Source organism: Budorcas taxicolor, chromosome 19 (assembly GCF_023091745.1).
Source record: "Budorcas taxicolor isolate Tak-1 chromosome 19, Takin1.1, whole genome shotgun sequence".
NCBI classification, from domain to species: domain Eukaryota; kingdom Metazoa; phylum Chordata; class Mammalia; order Artiodactyla; family Bovidae; genus Budorcas; species Budorcas taxicolor.
In genome coordinates this window covers 61,748,831-61,769,586 of record NC_068928.1, presented here as the reverse complement: position 1 = coordinate 61,769,586, position 20,756 = coordinate 61,748,831, and the positions used below count along the sequence as shown (strand labels likewise).

Below are 20,756 nucleotides of genomic sequence, written 5' to 3'. Positions count from 1 at the left end.
TTTCCACTGACTTTCAGCCTGGAGATAGTTTCTTTACTTTTTTACCTTCTGTTTTATTTATTTGTTTCAGCCTTTTTAGGAAGACATGGTTGCTTTCTGGAAATGTGTAATGCCCGTGGGAAGACAGTCAGATCAGGAGGTGGAGCAGTGTGGCTGTAATGCCCATGGGAAGACAGTCAGGTCAGGAGGTGGAACAGTGTGGCTGTAATGCCCAAAGGAAGACAGTCAGATCAGGAGGTGGAGCGGTGTGGTAGTAATGCCTGTGGGAAGACAGTCAGATCAGGAGGTGGAGCTGTGTGGCTGTAGTGCCCGTGGGAAGACAGTCAGCTCGGAAGGTGGAACAGTGTAGCTGTAATTCTTCTGTGAGGACAGTCAGATCGGGAGGTGGAGCAGTGTGGCTGTAATGCCCGTGGGAAGACAGTCAGATCAGGAGGTGGAGTGGTGTGGTTATAATGCCCATGTGAAGACAGGTCAGGAGGTGGAGCGGTGTGGCTGTAATGCCCATGTGAAGACAGTCAGATTGGAGGGTGGAACAGTGTAGCTGTAATTCTGTGAGGACAGTCAGATCTGGAGGTGGAGCAGTGTGGCTGTAATGCCCGTTTGAAGACAGTCAGGTCAGGATGTGGAGCAGTGTGGCTGTAATGCTCGTGTGAAGAGTGCTCGTGTGAAGAGTGCTCGTGTGAGGACACTCGGGTCAGGAGGTGGAGCAGTGTGGCTGTAATGCTCGTGTGAAGAGTGCTCGTGTGAAGAGTGCTCGTGTGAAGAATGCTCGTGTGAGGACACTCGGGTCAGGAGGTGGAGCAGTGTGGCTGTAATGCTCGTGTGAAGAGTGCTCGTGTGAAGAGTGCTCGTGTGAGGACACTCGGGTCAGGAGGTGGAGCAGTGTGGCTGTAATGCTCGTGTGAAGAGTGCTCGTGTGAAGAGTGCTCGTGTGAAGAATGCTCGTGTGAGGACACTCGGGTCAGGAGGTGGAGCAGTGTGGCTGTAATGCTCGTGTGAAGAGTGCTCGTGTGAAGAGTGCTCGTGTGAAGAATGCTCGTGTGAGGACACTCAGGTCAGGAGGTGGAGCAGTGTGACCAGCAGAAGGCAGACTTTCTCAGTTGCTCTGTCTTGATGAGGGACCAGGCACAGATGCCCCGTGGGTGACCCCAGAGTCCTTTTCCTGAGGATTCAGAGGGGCACCACCAGAGTACACAACAGGTGGCCAGGCACGTCTTCCTAGGGAGTGTGGAGGGCCCCCAGAGCCCCTCGCTGAGTCTCTGCTTGCAGAGGGTGGGTCTTCCGCCCTTCAGAGGCTCAGCTGCCTTCCTGAAATACAGAAGCCTGAGGAAGGTGGGCTGAGGGGCACCTGGACCCGGGGCCTCACATCTGAGGCAGGTGCCCCTCGTCCTCCTTGTTCCTGATACATGATCTGACCTCGTGGCGTGGAGACCCTGAACCCTCAGCACGAGCAGGGTCCCCTGGCCACTCAGCCCCCTCCGTCAGCTGGCTTGTCCAGAGTTCCTCCTTGGATTTAAAGCTGTGGAGTTTGAGCCAGAATCTGTTACCTAGGCGTGTCTTGGAGACCCCAGACTAGCTGAAGGGCCCGTTTCAGAGGGCGGAAGGAGTGGGACGCAGCGTCCACGGTGATGCGGAGCTGGGCTGTAGGTCTCAGGCTCCCGTTCCAGGTCCTTACCAGCTCGAGTGCTGTGCCAGCTCATACAGTGTTCAGGGTCCTCATCCGTCAGGCAGGGTAACAGCAGGAGTGAAGTGTGTGTATGTTGCTGGGAATATTAAATACCTTAATATACATAGACTAGGTTATGTGATAAGTGCCCAATAGATAGTTGTAACATACAAGAACAATAATCAGGAGACCTATATACACAAGGAGGTGCTCAGCTCAGGAAGTTAGTGGGTGTTGGCTTGAAGACAGCAGGTTGAGCGCGATGTGGACCTCTGTCCCCTCCCACAGACACAGCCGTGACCAGCAGAGGGGAGGGGAGAGCGGTGACAGTCTGGGGTTGGGCCAGGCGAGGGGTGGGCTGACCCCAAGCCAGCCGGGTCAAGAAAGCAGAACCCTGAGCCGGCTTGGAAGGAACCTAAGCAGCAAACGGTTCCACGTGGATCTTCCAGGGCCCGGGGCCTGTCCCGCCGTCACCTCTGGAGGAGGGGATGCCAGTGGGGCTTCAGCAGGTAGAGTGCTGGACAGTTCAGGAACCAACTAGATGTGGAATTGGGGTGAAGAATATAGTGGGTTTATTATACGACTCTTCCTCCTTTTGCGTATGTTTGAAATGTCCCATAACGAAACTTCTAAAACTTTATAGTATTTGGCTGTGCCAAACCTTTAGATTGCAGGATCCTTAGTTGCAGCATGTAGGGTCTATTTCCCTGACCAGGAATCAAGCTCAGGCCCCCGCTCTGGGAGGCAGAGTCCTAACTGCTGGTTCACCAGAGAGTTCCTCTAGCCTTGGTCGTAACATCTGACCATTTTAGAATATTTCCAAATGATAATACTGGATATGAAAAATAATAATTGAAATAAAAAGTATAACAGGTGCAATTAGAAACAGTACAGTAAATACAGCAGAAGGAAATCTACTAAGAAATTAAATGAGCGTAAGAGCAGAGAGCTCCAGGGAAACATCCGTTTCTGCTTTACTGACTACGCCAAAGCCTTTGACTGTGTGGATCACAATGAACTGTGGAAAATTCTGAAAGAGATGGGAATACCAGACCACCTGACCTGCCTCTTGAGAAACCTGTATGCAGGTCAGGAAGCAACAGTGAGAACTGGACATGGAATAACAGACTGGTTCCAAATAGGAAAAGGAGTACATCAAGGCTGTATATTGTCCCCCTGCTTATGTAACTTCTATGCAGAGTACATCATGAGAAACGCTGGACTGGAAGAAACACAAGCTGGAATCAAGATTGCCGGGAGAAACATCAATCACCTCAGATATACAGATGACACCACCCTTATGGCAGAAAGTGAAGAGGAGCTAAAAAGGCTCTTGATGAAAGTGAAAGAGGAGAGTGAAAAAGTTGGCTTAAAGCTCAGCATTCAGAAAATGAAGATCATGGCATCTGGTCCTATCACTTCATAACAAATAGATGGGGAAACAGTGGAAACAGTGTCAGACTTCATTTTGGGGGGCTCCAAAATCACTGCAGATGGTGATTGCAGCCATGAAATTAAAAGACGCTTACTCCTTGGAAGCAAAGTTATGACCAACCTAGACAGCATGTTGAAAACCAGAGTCATTAGTTTGCCAACAAAGGTCCGTCTAGTCAAGGCTATGGTTTTTCTATTGGTCATGTATGGATGTGAGAGTTGGACTGTGAAGAAAGCTCAGCACCAAAGAATTGATGCTTTTGAACTGTGGTGTTGGAGAAGACTCTTTAGAGTCCCTTGGACTGCAAGGAGATCCAACCAGTCCATCCTAAAGGAGATCAGTCCTGGGTGTTCATTGGAAGGACTGATGTTGAAGTTGAAACTCCAATACTTTGGCCACCTGATGCAGAGAGCTGACTCATTGGAAAAGACACTGATGCTGGGAGAGATTGGGGGCAGGAGGAGAAGTGGAGGACAGAGGATTAGATGGCTGGATGGCATCACCGACTTGATGGACATGAGTTTGGGTAAACTCCGGGAGTTGGTGATGGACAGGGAGGTCTGGCGTGCTGCGACTCATGGGGTCGCAAAGAGTCGGACATGACTGAGCGACTGAACTGAACTGAACTGAACTGAAGATCAGAATTGGAGAAGGAAATGGCAACCCACTGCAGTACTCTTGCCTGGAAAATCCAATGGATGGAGGAGCCTGGTTAGCTGCCGTCTCTGCATTGGAGAAGGAAATGGCAACCCACTCCAGTGTTCTTGCCTGGAGAATCCCAGGGACGGGGGAGCCTGGTGGGCTGCCGTCTCTGGGGTCGCACAGAGTCGGACACGACTGAAGTGACTGAGCAGCAGCAGCAGCAAGATCAGAACGGGCTTCCCTTGTAGCTCAGTTGGTAAAGAGCCTGCCTGCAACGCGGGAGACATGGGTTCAATTCCTGGGTCGGGAACATCCCCTGGAGAAGGAAATGGCAACCCACTCCAGTGTTCTTGCCTGGAGAATCCCAGGGACGGAGGAGACTGGTAGGTTCCTAGTCCACACGGTCGCAAGAATCAGACACAACTTATTGACTAAAACACAACCAGCAACACCGAGATCAGAATGGAAAAGTGTCCTGGGAGCAGAGGCTGGGAAGGAAATATAGGAGACAGAGACGCAGGAGGAGGCCAAGGAGCAGGAGGGATAGGCCTTTTTGAAGAAATAATGTAAATTAATTTCTTGGAATTAAAGAAAAATGAAAAACACAAAGGGCTCAAATAATACCCCAAATACTCACATTGGCCACACTGGAGTGACACTTAACACATAAAAATCAAGAATATTTGCTGAAGCTTGACACCGCCTGAGTCTTCACTGGGCGCCATCTCTGGGCCACGCTTTCCCGTGCATGTACCTCCTGGTGCTGCCCCGCCGTCTTCCGGAATCTCAGGCAGAAGGAACAGCCAGTGCAGAAATCCCAAAGCTGGGACACGCCAGCCGAGTTCAGCGCAGAGCAGACGGCAGCAGGGACGGGGCCCTGTGAGCAGAGAGCAGCGAGGAAGGAGACTGTGTCAGGGCACAGACCAGGGAAAACCTTGTGATTGATGCTTTAAAAAAAGAAAACACAGCTTGATTGGTGTATGATTATAATTAGTATATTGTAAGGTTCGCCTGTTCTAAGCATGCAGCTCCCTGAACATTTGGCATCTTGTTGCATTTGAGCTGGATTGAGCACATCAGAGTCGCTCCATCTGAGCGTCACTCCTCACGTGTCTGTCTGGCTCTGTGCAGAGAACAAACCATGGGCTCCGAGGACGGATGCGGGGGCTGGGGACCCAGGGCCGAGGGTGCGGTGTCGGGGGCAGGCGGCTGGGCCTGGGGTCTGCGGAGGGCAAGCACTGCCGCTGGGGGGGCTGCTCCCTGGTGGGGCTGGGACGGCCGACGTGGACCAGCTCTCCTTGGCAAGATCAGGGTTTGTTTTCTGGAGAATCAGCACAAGGGTGATATTCAAGGCCCTGAACAAAAGCCAAATTTGTATCTGAAATACATTTTTGTCATCTCAGCCTCCTAAATTTTCACAAATGTGAATATATTAAGTAGTTGTAGGGTTGAAACTTATGAAACATATTAATTGCTTACAATGTGTACTGCACTGTTATTTTTCATTAGTTCGACAACATTAAGACAGTAATAGCTTTCACATTGGAATTTTTAATTTTTATCAATTTGAGGTGTAAACTAAAGTCATACTTTGGGGCCAAGAGGCTACTGCTAGAGAAACTGCTTTCTATTTTTAATGAAAGTTGAATTTAAAAATTAGCATTCAGACCTTGTCATTAGGTAACAGTAAAATATAGAGACGAATGGACAGGGTCTGTCAGCAGAGTTGAATTTAAGAGTCGTCAACTCTAGACAGACCTTGCTGAGCCGCTCCTGATTTAATAATTAAACAAGGAAGAGTTCAAGGCTCGGCTTAAGATGAAAGACGAGGCTGTCACTGAGAATTAGTTCCTGTGTTTTGTTCTTTCAAGCTCTCTCCTTTTTTTAATTGGGTCTTTTTTTCTTTCCCTGTTCCATTTTTTTGTAAGCAGGCATTTGTACAGATGATCAGACCTATGTCTTTTGGTATTGGCAGGGGTCTCCTTGCATGAAACTAACAATTAAACATGGAAACCCTGGATTTTTAGAGCGATGTGTTAGAACTTATAAATATGAAAATGATAGCAGTGTCCTTAGATGCTTGGGGAGGTGGCAGCTGTAAAGTGTAGGGCTCTCTTCATATCAGGGGTCTAGACACACAAAGTCTGTGAGTGGCTTTATTGAGATTTTAGGCTTTCTTAGCGGAATTCTTTGCCCCTCTCTTTAGCACGGATGCCACTAGCAATCTTGTGACATTTATGCATCCCTCTCAGAATAGTATTTGACAATTTAATAAAATTATATAAGATGACAAAGAATTATAGTTACAGGCATCAAAATATTAATAAATCAGAGTCAGGATAAAGTAACACATATGCTTGCAAATGAATGAAATGAATACCATAATTGAGCAGTGGGCCTAACAAGTGTTGTAACTTATGGATAATGATGAGGCTAAACGGTATCAGAAAGCTGAGCGCTGAAGAACTGATGCTTTTGGGCTGTGATGCTGGAGAAGACTCTTGAGAGTCCCTTAGACTGCCAGGAGATCCAACCAGTCCATCCTAAAGGAAGTCAGTGCTGAATATTCACGGGAAGGACTGATGCTGAAGCTGAAACTCCAGTACTTTGTCACCTGACGTGAAGAACTGACTCATCGGAAAAGACCCTGATGCTGGGAAAGACTGAAGGCAGAAGGAGAAGGGGGTGACAGAGGATGAGATGGTTGGATGGCATCACCGACTAATGGACGTGAGTTCAAGCAAGCTCCGGGAGTTGGTGAAGGACAGGGAAGCCTGGCGTGCTGCAGTCCGTGGCATCGCAGAGAGTCAGACACGACTGAGCGGCTGACCTGACTGAAACAGTCTTAGAGGCTATGCCACACTATGATGGCCTATAAACTATCTGTGATTCCTGTTGCTCACAGGCATTGCTAATACTTCATTGGTGCTTGACTGCACTCATAGTTGAAGGGAAATGCTGAAGGTCAGTCAGGGGACTGGAAATAGAGATGAGCTGTGTTTTTCCATTCAAAGCCCCTGACACTCCAAGTTCTGTTCATGGACCCGAGTCGAGCTGAAGAGTATCAGAGGCCTTAGGCACGGGAAGCTTTGTGTTAACCCCTTACAGGTAGCCACCACCGTTCGCGGCGAGCGTGAATCAGAGCAGCTCGTCACTCTCCAGCATGGCTGGGGTCCATCATTTCATAGTTGCCATCAGCATTTCTCCTCCAGCATCACAGTGTTAAAGAAGATCCTGAACAGCATCAGTTGATTATTTTGAATAGGATTGCCATTTAAACAGATAGATTTTATATCTTATGGGGTTTTAGGTTTACAGGAAGTTTGAGAGGATGGTAGCGTTCCCGTGTGCCCCACACCCAGCTCTCCCTTTCTAACATCTTACGTCATTCTGGTGCACTTGTTATGGGCAGAAATGAGCAGGACGCCCTAATAAGCCGGAGCCCCCAGCTGGCTCCGTTCTCCTTCACTGTTCCCTGGTGTCCTCCTCCTTCTCCAGGATCTCTTCCAGACGCCACGCTGTTTCCTCCTTGGGCTCCTTTGGGCTGTGACAGTGTCTCAGACGCCCCTTCTCTCTCATGACCTCGGCAGTTGCGAGGCCTGGTCAGGAATGCTGCAGGGCGCCCCGCCTCCTGCTCTTCTCGTGATAAGATGGGGTTGTGGGCTGACGCGGTAGGTCATGGAGGTAGAGTGCTGCTCTCCGTATCACTCGGGGGCACTCGCTACCCGTGGCCACCCCGTGGACGCCAGCCCTGGCCGCCTGGCTGCAGTGCTGTGTGCCGGGTTCCGCCCTGGCCGCCTGGCTGCAGTGGTGTGTGCTGGGTTCCGCCCTGGCCGTGGGTGTGTGCTGGGCTCTCACTTGGCTGCGGGTGTGCGGCCTGCAGTGGTGTGTGCTGGGTTCCGCCCTGGCCGCCTGGCTGCAGTGGTGTGTGCTGGGTTCTGCCCTGGCCGCCTGGCTGCAGTGGTGTGTGCTGGGTTCCGCCCTGGCCGTGGGTGTGTGCTGGGCTCTCACTTGGCCGCGGGTGTGCGGCCTGCAGTGGTGTGTGCTGGGTTCCGCCCTGGCCGCCTGGCTGCAGTGCTGTGTGCTGGGTTCCGCCCTGGCCGCCTGGCTGCAGTGGTGTGTGCTGGGTTCCGCCCTGGCCGTGGGTGTGTGCTGGGCTCTCACTTGGCCGCAGGTGTGCGGCCTGCAGTGGTGTGTGCTGGGTTCCGCCCTGGCCACCTGGCTGCAGTGGTGTGTGCTGGGTTCCGCCCTGGCCGCCTGGCTGCAGTGGTGTGTGCTGGGTTCTCCCCGTCACTAGCCCTGGCCGCCTGGCCACGGGTGTGTCCTGGGTTCTCCCCGTGAAGCCATCCTCCGGCCTTCCCACACTGCTCTTGGGAAGACAGTTCCCGTGAGGAGCCCATGCGTGAGGGGTGCGGGGTGTGCTCTCTCTACTCAAGGGAGGGGAGTCTGTGAATTATTGGGAGTTTCTCTACAGGGATGTCTGTCTTGTCTCCCTCATTTGTTAATTTATTGAACAACTTACTTTTATCACTGTGGATATTGTTTATGTTCTCGGTTATAAAAATCCCATCTTCCTTCATTTTGTCACCTAAGTTGCTCAAGCTTCAGCCACTGGGAGATTCTCCAGGAGGCCCTGGGGCCCCCCTGGCCTCCCGTGCAATGTGGAGGACACGGAGAACTGTGTGAGAGCCCGGGGTCCGCTTTCTGGGGGCACTCGTGACTGCGGGCTGTCGCTTCTTTCCTGACCTCTCACCAGAGTGTTTGTGTGTACACAGGCCTGTGTGTGCAGGCACATCGATGAGCCTTAGTGTATGTAACCAACGGCATCTGTGTTAAGCGAAACACACTCTCTTATGGGGTCTGCAGCTCTAACCCTTCACCACGTGGGTTAGTCTGGCCTCCCCTCGCCCGTAAATCCCCAGCCTGGCGCTGGGAGTCTGGCCTCCGCTCGCCCGTAAGTCCCCAGCCTGGCGCTGGGAGCGTGGCCTCCGCTCGCCCGTAAGTCCCCAGCCTGGCACTGGGAGCGTGGCCTCCACTTGTCCGTAAGTCCCCAGCCTGGCGCTGGGAGCGTGGCCTCCGCTCGCCCGTAAGTCCCCAGTCTGGCGCTGGGAGCCTGGCCTCCCCTCGCCCATAAGTCCCCAGCCTGGCGCTGGGAGCGTGGCCTCCACTTGTCCGTAAGTCCCCAGGCTGGCACTGGGAGCCTGGCCTCCGCTCGCCCGTAAGTCCCCAGCCTGGCGCTGGGAGCGTGGCCTCCGCTCGCCCGTAAGTCCCCAGTCTGGCGCTGGGAGCCTGGCCTCCACTTGTCCGTAAGTCCCCAGCCTGGCGCTGGGAGCGTGGCCTCCGCTCGCCCGTAAGTCCCCAGTCTGGCGCTGGGAGCCTGGCCTCCCCTCGCCCATAAGTCCCCAGCCTGGCGCTGGGAGCGTGGCCTCCACTTGTCCGTAAGTCCCCAGGCTGGCGCTGGGAGCCTGGCCTCCGCTCGCCCGTAAGTCCCCAGGCTGGCGCTGGGAGCGTGGCCCTCTCCGCTCGCCCGTAAGTCCCCAGCCTGGCGCTGGGAGCCTGGCCTCCGCTTGCCCGTAAGTCCCCAGCCTGGCGCTGGGAGTCTGGCCTCCGCTCGCCCGTAAGTCCCCAGGCTGGCGCTGGGAGCCTGGCCTCCGTTCGCCCGTAAGTCCCCAGCCTGGCGCTGGGAGCCTGGCCTCCGCTCGCCCGTAAGTCCCCAGGCTGGCGCTGGGAGCGTGGCCTCCACTTGTCCGTAAGTCCCCAGGCTGGCGCTGGGAGCCTGGCCTCCGCTCGCCCGTAAGTCCCCAGGCTGGCGCTGGGAGCGTGGCCTCCACTTGTCCGTAAGTCCCCAGGCTGGCGCTGGGAGCCTGGCCTCCGCTCGCCCGTAAGTCCCCAGTCTGGCGCTGGGAGCGTGGCCTCCACTTGTCCGTAAGTCCCCAGGCTGGCGCTGGGAGCCTGGCCTCCGCTCGCCCGTAAGTCCCCAGGCTGGCGCTGGGAGCGTGGCCTCTACTTGTCCGTAAGTCCCCAGGCTGGCGCTGGGAGCCTGGCCCTCTCCGCTCGCCCGTAAGTCCCCAGGCTGGCGCTGGGAGCCTGGCCTCCGCTCGCCCGTAAGTCCCCAGGCTGGCGCTGGGAGCCTGGCCTCCGCTCGCCTGTAAGTCCCCAGGCTGGCGCTGGGAGCGTGGCCTCCACTTGTCCGTAAGTCCCCAGGCTGGCGCTGGGAGTCTGGCCTCCGCTCGCCCGTAAGTCCCCAGCCTGGCACTGGGAGCCTGGCCTCCGCTTGCCCGTAAGTCCCCAGCCTGGCGCTGGGAGCCTGGCCTCCGCTCGCCCGTAAGTCCCCAGCCTGGCGCTGGGAGCCTGGCCTCCGCCCTCCTCCACTCCCTCTCTGCCTGTTCGGTCTCGGTCCTCAGGCGTGGGTGTAAGCAGGACTGTTGATCCGTGTCCCCACAGGACCACGCCTGCTGACCAGAATGGGGCGCACGCGCGGCCCTTGTTGCCTCTGGCCTCAGGTGCCGTGAGTTCCAGACTCGCTCAGGTCCTCACATTTCCTGCCACCCCTTCAAGGAGGTTTTTTACATATTTGTGATATAACGAGATTCTCTTTTCACAGCCTGTACTTCTTCCTGGGATCCCTGAACTACTAAATTGGTTTTGTAAGTTTGCATAAAGCTCACCCTTTGTGCTTTGGAATTCCGTGGGTTTTGACAGATGCATCCCCACGCATATGCCGTCATGGTCTCATGCGCAGCATTTCCGCTGTCCTGACCTCTCACGTGCCCCACCCTGGTCCCCTTGCCCGCCTCCCCGGATCTCTGGCAGCCACCGATCGCCTTGACTGTCTGTAAAACATCGTTTTTTGCATAGTTTCTCTTCCAAAATGCCATATAATTGGAATCATACAATATGTAGCCTTTTCAGACTGGTTTCTTTCATTAAAAATTATATACATATGGTTTCTTCATGTCTTTTTATGGCTTTATAGCTCATTTCTTTCTATTGCTGAATAATATTCAGTTATATGGATTAGCACTGTTTATCCATGTATCTGTCAAAGGACATCTTGGTCGCATCTGCTTTTGGCAGCTATAAACGTTTGCTGTTACAAATGTTCACTTTCAAGTTTTTGCCTGATCATAGTTTTCAAATCACCTGTGACTCAGCATTTTCACTACAGAATGTCCAACCAAAAGAAATGGGTGAATACGTGCACCGTAAAACATGTGTGAAAATGTTCATAGCAGCATTATTGTTAATAACCGAACACTGAAAACAACAGTCAGTGAAATGGATCAATTATTTTAGGAGTATTCCACAATGGAATACTGAATATACCACTGAAAGACTGCTATACCCCGTGTCACAGATGACAACTCTCACAGACGTGATGTGCCTGACCCGAAAGGGTACATACTCTCTGAATTTATTTACAGAAAGTTCAGCAAAAGACAAAGCTTTTTTTTTTTGTGATAGACATCGGAATAGTGGTTACCTTTCTGCGGAGGATGAGCAGTGCGGCACCCGAGCAGCCCCTGTGGGAGCAGTCCCTGTGGTTACCTTTTTGTGGAGGATGAGCAGTGCGGCATCGGAGCAGCCCCTGTGGGAGCAGCCCCTGTGGTTACCTGTCTGCGGAGGATGAGCAGCGCGGCACCCGAGCAGCCCCACGCTTGTGTCCTGTCCTGGCTCGCGGTGCGGCTTCCCTGGTGGCTCAGTGGTGAAGAACCCGCTTGCAGTGCAGGAGATACACGTTTGATCCCTGGGTGCAGAAGGTCCCCTGGAGAAGGACACGGCAGCCCACTCCAGTGTTCTTACCTGGGAAATCCCACGGACCTGGCAGGCTACACTCCATAGGGTCGCAAGGGTTGGACGTGACTTAGTGACTGAAACATCACCAGCACTGGTTCATGGCTATTTCCAAGTGACAAATTATCAGAACATATGTTTAAGATTTGTGCATTTTGTATATACGTTTCAAGAAGAATTTTTTTGAAATAAAATATGTTGTTCCTTTTGCCATGGGAGTTGAACTTTGGACTCTGTAAATAGTTGCTGATTACTAATGAGAAACGCTGGACTGGAAGAAACACAAGCTGGAATCAAGATTGCCGGGAGAAATATCAATCACCTCAGATATGCAGATGACACCACCCTTGTGGCAGAAAGTGAAGAGGAGCTAAAAAGCCTCTTGATGAAAGTGAAAGTGGAGAGTGAAAAAGTTGGCCTAAAGCTAAGCATTCAGAAAACAAAGATCATGGCATCCAGTCCCATCACTTCATGGGAAATAGATGGGGAAACAGTGGAAACAGTGTCAGACTTTATTTTTTGGGCTCCAAAATCACTGCAGATGGTGATTGCAGCCATGAAATTAAAAGACGCTTACTCCTTGGAAGGAAAGTTATGACCAACCTAGATAGTATATTCAAAAGCAGAGACTTTACTTTGCCGACTAAGGTCCGTCTAGTCAAGGCTATGGTTTTTCCTGTGGTCATGTATGGATGTGAGAGTTGGACTGTGAAAAGGCTGAGCGCTGAAGAATTGATGCGTTTGAACTGTGGTGTTGGAGAAGACTCTTGAGAGTCCCTTGGACTGCAAGGAGATCCAACCAGTCCATTCTGAAGGAGATCAGCCCTGGGATTTCTTTGGAAGGAATGATGCTAAAGCTGAAACTCCAGTACTTTGGCCACCTCATGTGAAGAGTTGACTCATTGGAAAAGACCCTGATGCTGGGAGGGATTGGGGGCAGGAGGAGAAGGGGACGACCGAGGATGAGATGGCTGGATGGCATCATGGACTCGATGGACGTGAGTCTGAGTGAACTCCGGGAGTTGGTGATGGACAGGGAGGCCTGGCGTGCTGCGATTCATGGGGTCGCAAAGAGTCGGACACAACTGAGCGACTTAACTGAATCCTTTCTAATTTTTGACTCCTGGAGGGTTTCACACAAAGTTTGTATGTAAAATTCTAACATTTCTTATTCTACCTATCGGTTATATAACTGAAAGTCCATCAGATATTCTATAATTTCCTAGTACTTAAGTTGCTGAAAACAACGTCGGCATTTCCTCATGAAATAACACCCTTGCACAGCCTCCCGCTGAATTCCCAGTGTGCCGCTGCTCGCGGAGCGTCCGCCTCGGGCCCTGGAAGACGCACGGCCCCTGCTGCCCGGCGTTCCCTGCGCGCGGTGCTCTGCTCAGGCGCTCTGGTCGCCTCTGCGCGAGTCTGCTTGGAGCTGCCGCGCCCCTTCTGTCTCCACAGCTACGGCTCAGGCCATTGTTGCCTCATTCCGGGTCCTTCCGGCGGCCTGCTGGTGGCTCCCCCCGCTCTCCTCTTGGTCCGTGTCCCACATGTGCAGGCTGTCTTGCTTCCCCGCGACCAAGACCTTGAATTGCTACCCTAATGCCCACTGTAACTTCTGTCTACAAGCCATGTCCGTTCACAAACTCCAGCCTCGTGTTCCGAGCGCCCCATCTGAGGCCACAGTGTGGGAGGCGATTCTTTGTGCCCAAGGTAATCTGTCTGTTCCTCTCTGATTCTGTAGTTAAAAAGCCTGGAATCCCCCTTCCCCCCTGTTTGTTACAGCCTGAAAACTATGGCTGGACATCAGCGTCTTTTTATCTACGCAACTTTGGGCCCCGTTTTGAGGTTTCCACTCTTTTGTGTCCCCTCAGATCTTTGTATTCATTTAAAAAAAAATGGTTATTTTGGCGACATGTTGTTAAGGTATTTCATATACATCTGTAGGGTTTCCCCTGACATAAGTTTTAACTTTCTTTTTGTTTATTGATACTTTATGTTTGCTTTATTTTGTCTGATTGTTAAGAAAATGCTTTTAAAAATAAATAGAGTAAATACAAATAGTCAAGTGAATAAGTGTGATCATACATTTTGCTTCTCGAATCGGAGAGTTTGTACCAGCGTAGGTAGTATCTGTTCAGTAATGCAGATCTTAAAACAGAAGCCATGTTTCCAGTTCGCGTGACACTTGGCTGTACAGTAGGGACGTCTTTAATAGCACCCTTGCACCAGAAACCTGACTCGATGGACGTGAATCTGCGTGAACTCCGGGAGTTGGTGATGGACAGGGAGGCCTGGCGTGCTGCGATTCATGGGGTCGCAAAGAGTCGGACACGACTGAGCGACTGAACTGAACTGAACTGCACCAGAAACCAAGCAAGCTTTCCCAACCAGGTGTTACGCAGGCGCTCAGTGTGGGGGCTTCGTGTCAGAACCGTCCTGTCTTCGTGTTGAACCTGCTTATCCTTCGTTCCTTTGCTCCTGCTGTTTCTCTCGTCCCCCTTTCCCGGGCTTTCCAGTTCGACTGGGTGCCCTCCCGTGTCTCCACCCCGAGTCGTCTCCTTGCCTCCGGTGCTTGTCTCCCCTTGGCGACTGTTCTGCTTGGCACAGCCCCAGGGCTCCCTGACCTCGTGCCGGCCTTCACAGACAGTGCCAACCCGCTTGTTTTGGCCCATTTTGGTCTATTTACTTATTATCCATCGCCTGTGCTAAACATATAGATTATTTGAATTAATTGCTAAGGGACTCTCAGGGTAAGTCAGTCTTTGACAATTTGATCTTTGTATGTTGGACTTGGCAACCCACTCGTGTTCTTGCCTGGGGAATCCCAGGGACGGGGGAGCCTGGTGGGCTGCCGTCTGTGGGGTCGCACAGAGTCGGAGACGACTGAAGCGACTTAGCAGCAGCAGCATGTTGGAATTAGGATGGACATTATACAGAAAATTTATTTCCAAAATCAGTTTGCGCCTGAGAAAATGAGTCGAATCATGTGGAAAAGGGAGCGGTTCTCGGGCCTGTCTTCTGTAGGGTTAGTGCTTTTAGAGCTGTTCTGTTCACAGCAGAATTGAGGGGGAGGTAGATCCCCACAAGCCCTGTCCCTTCTGCTGACAGGCAGAGCCCACCACCACGGACACCCCCACCAGAGTGTGCCCTCTCCCAGAGTCCATCTCTTAGGTCAGAGTTGAGTCTTGGTGTCATATGTTCTGTGGCCTTGGGCAAGGGCACAATGGCACGGAGGGCCCTAACATTCTGGTATTAGACGTAGTATTTCCACTGCCCTGAAACTCCCGTCTCCACCTACTCGTCTTTCCCCTCGCCCAGCCCCCGGCAGTTGTCTCCCGAAAAGCGTGTCACTGGAGCCGTGCGGTATGTAGGCCTTCCCAGTGGGTTTCTTCTGCTTATTAATATGCACGTAGGTCTCCTCTGCGCCTCTTCATGGTCTGAGAGCTCGTTTCCCCTTAGTGCTGAATACCGTCCCATCCTCTACACGCACTTCAGTTTATCCATTCACCTCCCGAAGGGTGTCTTCATTGCTTTTTGCCAGTTGTGAATACAAAGCTACTGTAAACATCTGTGTGCAGGTTTTCACATGGACACAAACTTTTAACTCATTTGGGCAAATACCAAGCAGCATGATTCCTGGACTGGATGAAAAGAGTGTGTTTTCTAAGAACCTGCCAAACTGCCTTCCAGCCTGGATGTGCTGCTTTGCGCTCCTGCCGGTAGTTAGTGGAGTTCCTGCGGCTCCAAACCCTCCTCAGCGTTTGCCGTCATTGTTCCGATGGGCGCAGTCTCACTGGTGTTTCAATCTGCATTTCCGCGATACATGGTGGTGCATGGTATGACAGCCTCTCCTGCGCTCATGCATCAGCTGTTCATCTTCTCTGGTAGGGTGTCTAAGTCTTTAACCCATTTTTAAATTAGGTTTTTATTTTATTATTGTTGAGTTATAAGAGTTCTTTGTATATTTTGGATGACAGTCCTTCATCAGATGTGTCTTTTGCAAATACTGTTTCCCCATCTGTGGCTTATGTTCTGATTCTCTTAATACATACTGTCTTTTGTGGAATAGAAAATTTTAATCATAATAAAGTCCAGTTTGTCAATTATTTCTTTAATGCATTGTGCCTGGATATTGTATCTAAAAAGTCTTGCCAAACTTAAGATAATTTAGGTTTTCCCTGTGTGATTTCCTAGGATTTTTGTGGTTTTGCATTTTGCATTTGGGTCTGTGATCTCTTCTGAGTGAGTCTGTAAGATATGTGTCTAGATTCCTTTGTTTTTTTGTCGGTTGTCCAGTTGTTCCAGGACCATGTGGTAAAGACACTGCCTTTTCTCCGTTGCGCTGCTTTTGTCCCTTTGTCGGAAATCAGGCTGTGTTTATGGGGGGCTCTTTCTGGCCTCTCTGTTCTATTCCGTTGATCTGGTTGTCTTTTCCTTTGACAGGCCACAGTGCTTTGATTACTGTGTCTTATAGTAAGTCTTGAAGTAGGCAGTGTCAGTCTTCCAACTTTGTTCTTCTCTTTCAATTTTTCATTGGGTATTTTGTGCCTTTTGTCTCTCCATGTAAACTTTAAGAGCAGTTTATTCATATCCATAAAATAATTTTCTGGGATTTTAATTGATGTTGCATTAAATCCATGGATCAAGTTGCAAATAACCAACATTGTATTACTGAGTCTTCCTATCCATGAACATGGGCTGTCTCTCCATTTATCTAGTTCTTTGATTTTTCTCATTCTTTCATCAGAGGTTTGTAATTTACCACATGTAGCTCTTGTACATATTTTATCAGACTTTTTTGGGAGGGTGCTAATGACTGAGCAACTTCCCTTTCACTTTTCACTTTCATGCATTGGAGAAGGAAATGGCAACCCACTCCAGTGTTCTTGCCTGGGGAATCCCAGGGACGGGGGAGCCTGGCGGGCTGCCGTCTGTGGGGTCGCAGGGTCGGACATGACTGGGGCGACTCAGCAGCAGCAGGGTAAGTGGTGAGCTTCCTGGGTCACGCTTGTGGTAAAGAACCCTCTTGCCCGCACGGTAGACATAAGAGATGTGGGTTGAATCCCTGAGTCAGAAAGACCCCTGGAAAAGGAAGTGGCAGCCCACTCCAGTAATCTTGGCTAGAGAATCCCATGGACAGAGGAGCCCGGCGGGCTGTGGTCCATAGCATTGCAAATAACTGGATATGAGTGAAGCAACTTAGCATGTATGCACTTAAGCTTATATCCCCGGATCAGAATGGTGCTGTTTCAGTGGACGAATTCCCACTCATTGAACGAATAAGAGGCTGAAAGTGTGCCAACATGTAGAAAGTGCTCCTCTTTTTTTTTTTTTTTTTTAATAATAGACAGTTAATTTAGAGGTTAGTTTGGTTTTTATTAGTATGGTTTATGGTACCTCTTTTTTTTTTGTATTCTTATCTCTAATCCCTTGCATTTTTTTCGGGTTACTTAATGATGCAGAATTGTTATAAAGTCAGAGGCTTTCTTAACAATGAACGATTCTTTTAGAACCAGATGATCAAAGAACTGGAGTCCCGTGTCCAGCAGCTGACTGGAGAAGCGGAGAACAGTAATTTACAGAAACAGAAATTAATTCAAGAAAAACTGGAACTGGAGAGATGTTACCAGACAACATGTAATGAATTACAAGAAGTAAAGGCAAGGTATTGTCTGAGGTCAGACAGCTCTCAGGTGTGGCTATAAAAAACTGACATTAACTCTGTAAGTTATCCAGTAAAATTAAAACCTTGTGCATTTAACCTGGGGAGGTTTCCAGTCTAATGCTGCTGTTTGTTAAATTTTTTAAGTACCATTGCACGTAAGAAGCATACTGTTTAAGAACACTCGATAAAAATGTGCTTACTTATTTGATGTATTGAGAGAGAACGCACTTGGATTTGACTGGCTAAACAATTCCATTTTAGAGGTTGACTATAAATACACTGCAAGTGTATTTTATTCTCTGGTTGCTTTCAGGCGCAACACACTGCATAAAGAGAAAGACCATCTCATCAGTGATTACGAGCAAAACCTGAAACTGTTACAGACCAAGTATGATGCTGACGTCAACCTTCTGAGAAAAGAACATGCGCTTTCTGCCTCTCAGGTACTGTAGGAGCGGGTAGCTATAGCCAGCCAGAGCCGTCACTCCCTGCACTCAGCACAGAACCAGAAGTGCCCTGTGGAAGCTTACTGTCTGGCGTGTAAATGAGTCTCCTTTGCTTAATTTAATGATGACTGTCTAATGTAGAGCACAACACAAATCCTTAATACATTAAAATCTGCTGTAAATCAACCCTTTTAATTAAACTAATTACTAGAGTTCAGTTGTTTTAAAAACATTTTTGAGTAACTCTGTACATTATTCGGAGAAGGCAATGGCACCCCACTCCAGTACTCTTGCCTGGAAAATCCCATGGACGGAGGAGCCTGGTAGGCTGTAGTCCATGAGGTCGCTAGGAGTCGGACACGACTGAGCGACTTCCCTTTCACTTTTCACTTCCATGCATTGGAGAAGGAAATGGCAACCCACTCCAGTGTTCTTGCCTGGAGAATCCCAGGGACGGAGGAGCCTGGTGGGCTGCCGTCTGTGGGGTCGCACAGAGTCAGACACGACTGAAGTGACTTAGCAGCAGCAGCAGTAGCAGTACATTATTATTTGAGTAACTCAAATAACTCTATACATTGTTATGTTATTAATTAATTAATTAATCAGTGGTATTGTTAATAATGTATAGAGTTAATATTTTGAATATAACAATAGTAATTAATATTATTAATATTTTGAGATCTTGGTTATATGTTAGTTTTCTTGCACTCACACATGTATATAAACCTACACACCCTGTTTTGTGTCAGATAATTGAAATTTATGAAGAGAAAATCCTATAGCTGCAGTGCTAAAGTGGTCAATTACTTGATATTTCAAGAATTATTAGGTTGGTGCAAACATAATCATGGTTTCAGACTGAATTTTAAATCATTATAACGAGGCTCAAACACATCTTTATAGATCAAAATAGGAACCAAAAAGTGAAGTGAAGTCGCTCAGTCGTGTCAGACTCTTTGCGACCCCATGGACTGTAGCCCACCAGGCTCCTCCATCCATGGGATTCTCCAGGCAAGAATACTGGAGTGGGCTGCCATTTCCTTCTCCAGGGGATCTTTCCGACCCAAGGATTGAACCCAGGTCTCCTGCATTGCAGGCAGATGCTTCAACCTCTGAGCCACCAGGGAAGCCCAGGAACCACTACAATCAACACATTTTTCCCATTGAGAAATAAGTTTGTTTACTCTTATTAAAATCAATGCTTAAAATCTCTAAAATCAAAGCATAAAAACTTTAAAATCAAAGCATAAAAATCAATGCTTTGGGATTTGATGAACTCTTAGAAAGATTTTCTGCCTCCTGCTGGTTGTGGAAGCATTTTCCTTGCAGAAAGTTGAAAAGATGCTTGAGGAAGTGGTAGTCGGCTGGCGAGCGGTGAGGTGAAAACGGCAGATGAGGCAGGTGCTTTCAACTTTTGAAGCAGTGGTTGTGTGATGTGGAGTCAGGCATTGTCATGGAGAATTGGGCCCTTTCTGACCAATGCTGGCTGCAGGCATTGCAATTTTGGGGGCATCTCATCAACTTGCTAGGCGTATTTCTCAGATGTAATGTTTCGCGGGGATTCAGGAAGCTGTAGTGGATGAAACCGGCAACAGGCCACCAAGCATGACTGGTTTTTAGTGCAAGTTTGGCTGTGGGAAGTGCTTCGGAGCTTCTTCTCTGTCCAGCCACTGAGCTGGTCATTGCCAGTTGTATTAAAATCCACTTTTAATCACACATCACAATCTGATTGAGAAATGGTTCATTGTTGCATAGAATAAGAGAAGACCTTCAGAACTATGACTGTTTTGACTTGTGGTCAGCTCACGGGGGACCCACTTACCAAGCTTTTCCACCTTTCCAGTTTGTTTCAAATGCCAATGACCAAAGAACGATCGGCCTTGAATTCTTTGGCAGCTTCTTGAGCAGTTGTAAGAGGATCAGCTTCGATGATGGCTCTCAGTTGTCGTTGTCAACGTCCGATGACCGGCCACTGTGCTCTCTAATCTTCACGACTCTTGTTCCCTTTGTGAGATTTCCTGAGCCGCCGCTGCACTGTACGCCTTTCAGCAGCTCCCGGGCCAAATGTGGTGTTGATGGTGCAAGTTGTCTCTGCTGCTTTACGACTCATTTTGAACTCAAATAAGAAAATCATTCGAATTTGCTATTTGTCTAACATCTTTTCTGTAGTTTAAAATAAATATAAAATAAACAGCAAGTAATAAGTCATTAGCAAAAAAAAATCATCAAATGAAAAATGTGCATTAAAATGATGTATATAACATAACCATCACATTTATTTAGAATGTGTTCCAATATCAAATGACAAATTACACCAGTGCAGAAACTGCAGTTACTTTTGTACCAACCTAATAACTATTCCAGTGAATTTGGTTTTTAAATGAACGTTTAAAAAGTTTTCTGTTTACCTATTCTTTTTATATCAGTCTTATATTTTTATAACTTTAAATACTATGAATTTAATTTATATTTTCACTTAAAGGATTTTTTAACTTAAATTTTTGTAAATTTCATATTTATAGACAAGTTTAATTCTAACTGAAACTTCAGGAAGAAAAAGGGGAAATTTATTCAACTGGAAGTTTGTAGGATGATAGAAAAATCAAAATTGCATTTTTTATCATTTCCCTAAAATCTCTTTAGGCGTCTGGTATGATTAAAGAGCTAGAACAGAACGTCTGTCAATTAAAGCAGCAATTACAGGAATCAGAACTTCAGAGGAAGCAGCGGCTCAAGGTGAGTCCTGTGCTGTTAAACAGAACAACGGCTAAAAGTCACCTGTCCTTTTCTGGGTGTATATGTATAAGTGAGTGTCAGTTAAAAAGCTCAGAAATGCAGGTAACCATTTCTGATTCTTTTATTGCACTTATCATTTCTCATCATTTATTTTAGCAAAAGTAAATGCTCATGTGATGAGTTAGGAAGAGCAGTTTTAATTTGGACAACCTACTCTTATGCGATTAGTTTGAAGAATGAACCTTGTTTAAATACACTTGTTTCAGAAATGGCCTCTTCTTTCCATTACTGCCTGCCGTTCCCGGTAGTCTCTGTCTCTTCCTGTTTCTCTTCCACGCCTCTGGCTCGAGCATTGTCTGGTTTTGGCTGCGCCCG

General features: G+C 49.0%; 1 protein-coding gene across 1 annotated transcript in view; it reads left to right on the top strand.

Annotated features, from left to right (window-relative positions):
- Positions 1 to 20,756, top strand: part of CEP112 (centrosomal protein 112) — a 320,978-nt gene that overhangs the window by 69,901 nt on the left and 230,321 nt on the right. The window contains exons 13-15 of the mRNA XM_052658249.1: positions 17,045 to 17,199; positions 17,513 to 17,642; positions 20,289 to 20,381. Coding sequence (XP_052514209.1) covers positions 17,045 to 17,199; positions 17,513 to 17,642; positions 20,289 to 20,381 — 378 coding nt within the window. The remainder of the gene's footprint in view (positions 1 to 17,044; positions 17,200 to 17,512; positions 17,643 to 20,288; positions 20,382 to 20,756) is intronic.